The sequence below is a fragment of the Denticeps clupeoides genome, chromosome 3, assembly GCF_900700375.1.
Source record: "Denticeps clupeoides chromosome 3, fDenClu1.1, whole genome shotgun sequence".
Taxonomy (NCBI): Eukaryota; Metazoa; Chordata; class Actinopteri; order Clupeiformes; family Denticipitidae; genus Denticeps; species Denticeps clupeoides.
The window spans coordinates 21,173,896-21,183,775 of record NC_041709.1 but is presented as its reverse complement, the minus strand read 5'-3'; the positions used below and the strand labels follow the sequence as shown (position 1 = coordinate 21,183,775).

The window sequence follows — 9,880 nt, the reverse complement described above, 5'->3', positions numbered from 1 at the left end:
GAAATAAATTGCCAAGACATGAAGTTTTAAATTGTTGCATTACAGATTGCTCACTTATGCTCATTTGCAAAATTAACAGATTGCGTAAACTTCATTTAAAGAGTCCTGTGGGCACAGTCCTACGTATGATACATCCCGTAACGCTCTCTCTCCCACACACACCTCCCCAGGGCCCACATCACTGTTTTTTGGGGGGTGGGTGGGTGTGTGTGTGAGGTTGGGTTCACTGTGTGTTTAATTAATGTTGCAGTAAAACACTGCACCGACTGTGGCCCTGGGGTTAGTTCCACTTCACTGGCCCCATACAAACTGAACAAGCATCGGGACTATTGACATCTCACACACACACACACAGTGCTATGGCCGCAAGTCACGGGTCACCAGCTGAGTCCCGCGGGGGCCGCCGTGTCAGGTAAAAGGCGGCGTTAACAGCCTGATTTAAACCCCCCCCCGTTAAAGCCAGCGAACGTGAGCCGTAAGCCGGAGCGGCTTAATTACTGATGACAAGTTTGAAGCTCCGCTTCTCCACTGAATACTTCAACACCGCAGAGGAAACACGCACACTGGGGGCCTGCAGCGAGTGTGTGTGTTTCTTCCTCAAACTCATCCCTGCCACTCGCTGTATTATTGATGACACCAGACATCTTTCCTTCATTTATTTCCTCGTTTTGCATAAAGTCAATTCAGAGACCACGAAGGAAGAAATAAATAAATAAAATAAAAAATGCGCTTTCCCGCGGAACATAAATTAGCATTTGAGACACAGATTGGATAAATTAAATCAGACTTTTTCCATTTCTCTTTATTCATAAATACCATTTTATTTAGAGCAGAATAAAAAGTAGAGTGACAAAATTATAGGCACGTATACAAAACTCTTATTAACATACTTATTTACAGGAAATATAGGTCAGGCCTATGTAAATAAAATTAAAATAAGATGCGACATTGGGATGAACTGGAGATGGTGGGGTTGTCTTTGCTGCAGTAACTCATCAAGGGCAGGAAGGCAGAATAGAAAATTAGGTCCAAAACATCCCAAGCAAGGAACAAATGTAAAATTGGGGAAAAAAAAAAAAATGTTAAAAATCCGCAGCTTTGCACCAGGTCGAGCTAGAAATCCGAGCGAATCAAAGTGAAGAAAACATTTCCGGTCTGTTGGCATAAACGTTGCGATCGGAGGCGGCCGCCGTGAGTTTGCTAAAGACAAATAAATAAATAAATAAATAAATAAACGTGTTTAGCTCTGACAAGGAACTCTTAACGGTTTCACCAGAGAAGACAAAACACACACATTTCAGAATATGTTAACAAACAAGGGAATAGGGCGTTAAATGAGCTGGAGGAGGAACGCGGCATCAGCCTCACTGACACAAAGGCCATAAATATTGGATGTGCGGAGAGAGAGAGCGAGATCCCGCGTTTGAAGTCTTGTGAGAGCGGAGACAAAGAGCAGGGAGGAAGGGGGTTCTGCGTTCCAGCCCAAATGCCTTCTGACAGACTATCACTCCGACGGAAGTAGGAGGATCCGCCGAGCCGCATTCAACCGTCTCCGCTCGCCACCGAACAACAACAACAACAACTACATCAGGGCTCGTGTTCATCCTGACAAACGTCTAACGAAGAATTTCCCAGCCAAGAAAGGCCCGATGGTGACAAGATAGTTTAAGAACAAGGACGGTTCATTACGGCTGATGCCACTCGAGTCAACATTCCACGTGTGGCCGCTGTGGCGTTGATGACACCGGTTTGGAGACGAGGGGTGGAAGAAAACGGCTTGGTTTACGCTGGTCCTTGTGGTCTGTAACGGCAGGGTAAACGCACGATTTCCGGCTGACGGGAGGGAGGAGGCGGAGAAGGGGAGTGTGGGTAATTATCCGGCCATCTTCATCAGGGAGGATCGTCCGGCGGTTAGACAGGCTCACGTCCCGCTCCACTGCCGCAGGGCAAGCCCTCGTCGGCGCTGACAGCGGCGCAGAGGGAAGGCGCGTCGCCCCGGACGACAGCGCTCGGCCCGGCACACTTCCGCACGCGCACGCACGCACGCACACACTCACTCACTCGGGGACCAAAGGGCCCACAGCCTGCCTTTGATCAGCAGCTAGTGACCCCCACTTATCAGAGCGAGAAGAGGAAAAAAAAGACACAGGAGGCCCTGACACTCCGACACAGGGGGACCGGAGCTACATGTCCGGCGCGGGGGGAAGAGGGAGAAAGTAGGGTTAATCTTATTTAACAATATGCTCCGTCCCCCCAAATGGTGTAATTAAAATTACTATCACATCTGCTCCCTCTCTCCCTCCCATTATAGGGGCATCTCATTACACCCCGCCCATGGGGACGGATCAGTCCGTAAAATAAAACAGTTCGCTCCTTCTCTCATCTTTCCCCCTCCATCTCGTTCCTTCTCTGTAAAGTGGCCTTCTGAAACGTACAGTGGTGCGACGATTCCTGAGCCAATTAAGAATTGTCTGCATTTTTCCTAAAACAAGGTTCTTCCACGTTCTGATGGCACGTTTCCCCAATGCTGATACAGTGTACTGTTTATGTGGTGGGTGATGGAGAACACTGAAAACGTGTGTGTGTGTGTGTGTGTGTGTGTGTGTACGCACAGTGGCACTGTAGTCCATCCAGAATCACTCCAAATGCCGCGACCTCTGCCCCCCTGACATGGATGGGTGGTGTCAGATAAAAGGGGCGTCGCAGAACGGACACGGGCCCTGCAGAATCCTCTGGATCCACTCTGGATCTGAAACCACACAGAGGAAAGATGTTCAACATACGTTATTCCAGAGGCAATATAGAATACGTAGCGCACGGGGAGATGTTGCACATTTCACCATTACTAGCACTGATCTAATCTAGCAGATGTCTGCTGAAGGTGCCATGAATGAGGTGTATTACGAGTAAAGAAAATGGGAAATAAGGAGAGAAATGGTTTGTTGTGTGTGTTTGTGTTGTATAATACAGAAGAACTGACCCTATGGACACATTTTAAAGATTGTTTATATAAAAAAATTACCGTCAGAAATAATAACCCACCACAATCTAGCAAATAGTAATTTCCTGTTTGTATCCATTTGTTTTCTGTCATAACTGATACATCTTCCCATTCTCTAGCAGGGGCCTAGTGGTTAAGAAAGTGTCCCCATAACCAGAAGGTTGCCGGTTCGAATCCCGAACCGCCAAGGTGCCACTGAGCAAAGCACCGTCCCCACACACTGCTCCCCGGGTGCCTGTCATGGCTGCCCACTGCTCACCAAGGGTGCTGGTTAAAAGCAGAGGACACATTTTTTTGTGTCACCATGTGCTGTGCCGCAGAGTTTCACAATGACAATCACTTCACTTTCATCTTATATCGTACCACAAAACTGGGCCCATAAAGTCACCCAAATGATATTCGTTCCTGGTGGTTAATTGAAGAATTTGCGCATGTGGTGGGATGAACACGCACGGGGGAAAAAAAAAAAAAAAAGAGACTGGAAAAGCTGCACCTAGAGGGGCTGTGATTTAAAAGAGCCCAGGTTTAGGATGAAAACACTCACCCTCAGCTCCTGGCAGCCGTGCTATACTGTCCTGCTGCAGACAGCGTTTGTACGTCATAGACTGACATGCCTGATAGGACAACACACACCTGAGGGGAAGAGAGAGACAGGACAGACTTAGAAAAGGCTGAAAGGTGACTTGACAGACACCGACAACCCATGGTACAGAAACTGAGCTCTACTCCGGCGCAAGGCTGTCACCACGGTGACAGAAAGCCCCCCCACCCCACCCCCATTTGATGCCATGCACTCTCTCGGCCCACCAATAGGGGCACCGCACACCACCCGACAAAACTGAGGAAGCGATGGGAAAAATTTCCCACTTTTCCCACTCAAAAGCTCAAAAACTGTGCTTCTGAGGAACAAGCATGTAACTGGTCGCACCATTAAGATTCCACTCTTAAAATATGTTCTTATTTTGACATGACTTTACAGTTGGCAAATTATTTTTTTTATTTATTTTTTTGACAAATGGCTTTTTCTGATCTCCAGGAGCAATAAATGAGATCAGAAGCGGTGCGGTAACATTTATTAGACCTGATGTTCTGGCTTAAAGCCTTTAAGGCCACAATAGAAAACCTACAGAGGCATCACAGGTCACCCTCACTTCGTAGGATTCTAATTATTGCTCTTGACATTCAAAGAGTGAATTAATAAAATGAAAAGAGATGAAGAATGAACTGATAATCCTAAAGGTGATTTTAGGATGACATCTGCTGATTTTCAGGCCCCAAGCATGTTTTTTATTATTATTTTTTTTTTAAATATGATTTTGATCTAGGTTTGCAGAGGGGCCAACCCCAAGAAGCCTTATTATATTTATGGATCACATTACATGTTATTCATTAATTCCCACCATCACAAGCTGCTATTTAAGAGGGGGGAAATATCTAGGAACCATTATTGAACAAATAAAAAAAAAAAAAGAGCTACAATACAGGGGTGGGAGGGGGTGGGGGTTACAGTACCTCAGCCATATGTGTCGGTTGGTGCAAGTGGCCTGCTTGCGGTCTGTAAAAGGCAAAACCTCTCGGCACAGACTGCAGTACTCTGGAAAGGTCTGCTTGTTCATTTTCTTAAAAATGTGGCCAATCAGCACCTGAATTAAAAAAAAAAAAAAAAAAAAAAAAAAAAAAAACACAAAGAAGAAGAAAAATGACAAATGACTGCTGCCTGTTCAGACAATACACTCTGTCCGTGAATTAAAATGAATCATGATGCAACCCCCCCCCCCCCCCCAAAAAAATAAAATAATAAAATAAAAAGAGATACATTGCAGGCAACAATCATCAATAAACCCCGTTACTCAATACGTGTTTTGCCCACCGCATTGAATTTTCAGCATTTCATACGTATGGTTTAGTATAATGATGCATTTGACATGTTAAAAAAAAAAAAAAAAAAAAAAAAAAAAAAAAAACTGAAAATCCAATTTCAGTTAGGTCACAACAAAAAGATGGAGACTCACGGTACATTTGTATTTGGCATTTTGAGTATTGAGGAAGCCAATTCTCTTTGAAGTTAATTAAGAAGTTGAATACTTAGATATGGCAGTTTCATCTGTGTTTAGTGACATTTTGGGGCTGAAACAATCAGCTGTCAATCGGCACAAACGTGCATCCGGAAAGTATTCAAAGCGAATCAATTTTATTATTTTAAAAATAAATTTGCCAAAACTCCACCCCCCCCCCACATACTCATTATGGGGTGTTGTGTGTAGAATTCTGAGGGGGTAAAAATGCATTGAATCCATTTTGGAATAAGGCTGTAACGTAACACAACGTCGGAACCGAGCTGCTCTCACCTTGGCGGCGCGGTCCTCGCTGGTGGCGTCGCTCGAGAGGAAGTCGCAGAGGCCGCGGGTGGGTATGCTGGTGTTCTCGGTGATGAGGGTGTGCAGGTACACCTCCCCCAGCACTTGCTTCATGTGCTCACGTGTCAGATGCGATTCCGCTGCCTCCATCAATCCCAGCACCTCGTTCATCTGCTCTTCTATTGACGGCCCGGAACTTTCTACAGCCTCACAGTCACCCCCATCGGCCCGTGTCTCGTCCCCCTGCCCCGCTTCAGTCTCATCGTCATCCAGCAACAGCCTTTTGCTCTCCTCGCTGCTGGGCTTCCAGCGGGCCTCTGATGGGGCCTTCTGCAGTGACTGGTACAGCACACGACAGAGGAAGAGCTTGAAGCGCCAGAGGTAGGTGGAACCAGCGGAGTGCAGCTTGTCGTCCAGCTCGTCATGCAGGAAGAACGGTATGCGCTTGTCCATCAGAACTTTCCAGCGTAGAAGGTCCAGCAGGTCCCACTGCTGGAAGAGGTTCGGCACTCCAGACTCCAGGATCTGCATGGCAGCGGCGTATGGGGTCTTCAGGGTGACAAACTGCACCTGTCCACATTTCAGAACACGACTGCAATATTTAACATTCAGTAGTGGTGGTGCGTTCAAAACACTGAGACATACTGTAATTAAGATTAATATGCCGGTCAAGATTAAAGTCTGCTTATTTATATTTCATTTTATGCCCTGTGATCTGTGTGGATCATATTACATTAATAATTCACCCAAAACAGAATATTTGATATTTAATGTTCCTGTATTGATACATCAGCACGCATTCTCTATCATTGACAAATTTCAGCAAACAGCAATAATGATTTTTATATATATATATAAAACTTTCGGCCGTATTCCTACCTGGTAATGGCGGCCAACCGGATGGTGCCCGTTGATCATGCCTTCTGTGGTGAGCAGAGCCATGTACGCTCCACTGGCACTTACACTCATGCCGTGCACCCGACACCCAGCGACACCCTCAGGCAACGCGAGCTCCTCCTGTTTAAACTCCACAGCGACGTCGGTGAACTTCGGCGTCAGCTTCTTCACATGACCGTCCAGCGAGCAGGTGAAGATGGTGCCGCCATGGCGACAGGCGCTCATGGATATGATGGGTGTGTTATGGAGGCTGGTCACGTGTGAATTGTGCACGTTCAGCCCCGCCTTCGTTATGACCAGCAGGCACCAAAAGATGTACGATCCCCGTGCCGCCACCACCAAGCTGCAGTTACATTTCTGGTGGGGGTGGAACAGCGTCACACACTTAACGCCGGCCACCGGGATCTTGTCCACTTCCTGCCAGAGCACCACTGGCTGCCGCAGGGTGAAGTAGCCCTTCACTGCTTTCAGGTTGACCGGAAGGATCTTCACCGTTCCGGCAGTGCTGCCGATGATGAGGCCGCTCATCTTGCGGCCCCCCTGCTCATACTCCCACCACGACAGCACGCTTGGCAACGCCACTCCTGAGGCAATGGTGTTGCAAGAGATCACCGAGTCCTTACCCTGCAGCGGCAGGCGGAACTGCCACACCACCACGTCCCCGTTCTCCATCAGCACGGCCAGCAGCACGGTCCCCTCATCCTTGCACGTGTTGTTGGTCTGAACGCGCTGCGTGGAGCACACGCCGGACCACTCCATCCTCACCGGCGTCTGCATGTAGTACCGACGCCTCAGCTCGTCCAGGTCGTCCAGCGAGGCGCGTGGCGAGTCCACGGTGCCCTGCGGCGAGGGCGAATAGCCCCTGGACTTCAACATGTCCCCATACAGTTGCGTCAGGTCGGCCTCCGGTGTCCACTGCAAGCGCTTCCGACTGCTGTGGATCATGAGCCGGCCGTCCAACGTCAGGGCGGCGAGCACGCAGCGGCCGTGAAGGTCGCAGCCCAGGGGGGACCAGCTCGCGTATTTCAGCCCCCGCGGGCAACTCGCGTCGGGGTTCATGACCTTGTCCATCCTGAAGAGCTGGTTAACTGTAGGGTCCGGGCTTGAGGAGAACTTGCGTTTTGCCCTGGCCACTTCCTGCTCTGAACCCACCTGCTCAGAAGCACACGAGACATCGACTGAGTTACGCGATCGAGATGGTTTCACTGCAGACGAGAAGAATGGGGAAATAGCGGGGAATACGCGAGTCCGTGTAAACCACAACGCTGTTTTAAAATGACTTTTACACAGCTGTACTGCAGCTATTGCTGATGTAATATATATATTTAATACCGCATTCCTCAAAGCAGGGGAAATTGACAATACATTGGGATGCATCAATTTCATTCATCTCACAACAGGAGTATTTATTGCTGGCTAGGGTCATGTGATCTCAATCTTAAATTAGTTTAGGAACACTGTGTTATAATTTACTGAAATTACCTTTTTTAATGATTATTTTCATACCTACTGTATTTATAATATAATATTTGCTAGTTTGCTGTAATGCACAGTACAGGCCAAAAGTTTGGACACCTTCTAATTCAACACTCGCTTTATTAACTTATAAGTATGATAGTTACAGTTGTGGTCAGAGGTTTACATACACTCATCATAGCAGAGATCATTCCAGTGATTTATCGAAATTGATCCTTTTTCTGAGTGGGGGAGTTTTTTTGGGGGGATTATCTAAAATCAGCACATGGCCACAACGGTTCTTATGCAGTTCGAGGGAAAGCCCTCCCCCAAAAAAAACGAAAAGACAATTTACCTTGAGTTTGTACACGTCCCCCGGAAGAGGAATCGAGGTGCGGTGCAGCATGATCCCGGCGCTCTGGACCTGGACGTCGCACACCAGCTCCAGCACAGACAAGCCGGTGGTGGTTCCCACCGCGAGCCGGTGGTCTGCGGACCAGGCGAGGGGCTCCGGGCCGCTGACGGGACTCAGCAGCTTCACGGCGGGCTCCCGCTTCACCACCGGATCAAGCACCGACCAGGGGTCGGTCTCCTGCTCCGAGCCTGGAGCCGGCTCGGGCTCGGGCTCGGGCTCCGTCTCCCCCGCGGCGCACGTCGGACCAGAGGCCGCCATTTTCATTACGAATAATAAACGGTCCGCTCCTACGGCGGCTTGAGATGGACACATCGCACGCAGGACAAAAAAAAAACGCTTTTTCGGTAACCACATGACGTCGACGCCTAATGAACATCAACGCTCATCATGAATGAACGCAAATCATCAATGATTCTCAGCAGACACAGGTTTCAAACTAATACCAATAATCATTTAAATCTAATATTTTTCAGTGATTTTTGAATATACAGCCTATAATTTCCCACCATATATCCCACACATTGTAAAATTGTTTACCCGTTCCTTTTTATTTATATATTTATTTTCAGAAAATGTGTTGGTATTATGTATAGTATTCTGGCAGTGTGGAACTTTATTCATAGATTATAGGTGACTTTATTGATGAATTTGCTTAAGAATTGTGCAGACCTGTGTTATACTGTTCAAGGCCTTCCTCAAATTATTACCTTTTTTTGTTAGATTACACAATACACTTTGCCTGTTCTGACAAACCACTGCTTTATTTTACACTTCCTTAATGAGTAGTGATGAAAATAAAATATTAATTAAATATACCCCCATTGTTTCCACATGAAATACCAATGGCACTTTCTCATTTGATAAATGAGTCTAATTTGTCAAAATCTGCAGCCACGGTGCCGTTTATGGAAGCTACTGTTCATGGTGTGTGATAAGATCTCATTAATTGTGGTAAAAATATGAGAACCATCACGTTCCCTGTAGAAACTCTGCTGCTTGTGTCATCGCAAACAGCGTGCTGTAAAAATGAGGTGTTTAACCTACCCAGGAGAGGTGAAAGGTCATACGAGCTGGATTCCGTTACGCCCCACTAACCTAGCGCACCCACCGCAGCAATTTTCTGCGCGGAAGATCGTGGGATCCTGCGAGTTTTTTTTTCCAGAAACAAATTGTTACAAATCTGTAATACAAATATTATTACAGTAGCATCTTCTCCCATTTCTGTCATTTGTTTTCAATAATCACATGAATTAGTAAATGGGGGCCTGGGTGTATTTGAGCCTTAATGAAGCGTGTATCGTATGAATATTTCAGGTACCTGCTGCGCGTCTTTTGTGGGTTGGGTGCGGTTGTAATATTAAGCATTTATTAAAGCCTGTCGCTCAGATTCAGCAATGGCTCATCAGCTCTGAACAGGCCTGCCCTAGCGGCCCGCAGCATCTCCGGCCTTCACTGGGTTCGCCCGGCTGGCTTCTGCACTCATTACACGGACAAACAAATGAATGTGCGTTTACCCATAATTCCCCACAGGCCCTCTGAGCAGGTTTTTTTCCCTCCCAGTTAACACCCAGCGGTTAAACATTCGAGGTGTGCGCTGGTTACTGTCGAATTCCGACAGGCCTTTAGGTGATTATTTTTCTGCATTTAGCAAGTGCGCCCTCGCCGGAGCTCCCCGTGCGAGTACGCTCCGTGTTTCCCCACCGGATCGTTGTGATGCATGGCTCGTCACGCGTGTGTTAATCATTCAGTAGCGCG

General features: G+C 47.3%; 1 protein-coding gene across 2 annotated transcripts; it reads right to left on the bottom strand.

Moving 5' to 3' along the window:
- Window positions 1-801: 801 nt before the first annotated feature.
- Window positions 802-8,505, bottom strand: gtf3c4 (general transcription factor IIIC, polypeptide 4). 2 transcript variants are annotated; one of them, XR_003749178.1, is made up of 7 exons: window positions 8,066-8,505; window positions 6,238-7,407; window positions 5,350-5,928; window positions 4,514-4,644; window positions 3,546-3,634; window positions 2,613-2,749; window positions 802-1,200 (listed from the first exon to the last, which is right to left on the bottom strand). XR_003749178.1 is itself a non-coding variant. In XM_028973069.1 (6 exons), the coding sequence occupies exons 1-6, from the start codon at window positions 8,477-8,479 to the stop codon at window positions 2,685-2,687; spliced, it is 2,448 nt and encodes an 815-aa protein (XP_028828902.1). In that variant the 5' UTR covers window positions 8,480-8,505; the 3' UTR covers window positions 802-2,684. The 2 variants fall into 2 exon arrangements, 1 of the variants encoding a protein (XP_028828902.1); XM_028973069.1 differs by having other exon boundaries at window positions 802-2,749.
- Between the last annotated feature and the right edge of the window lie 1,375 nt (window positions 8,506-9,880).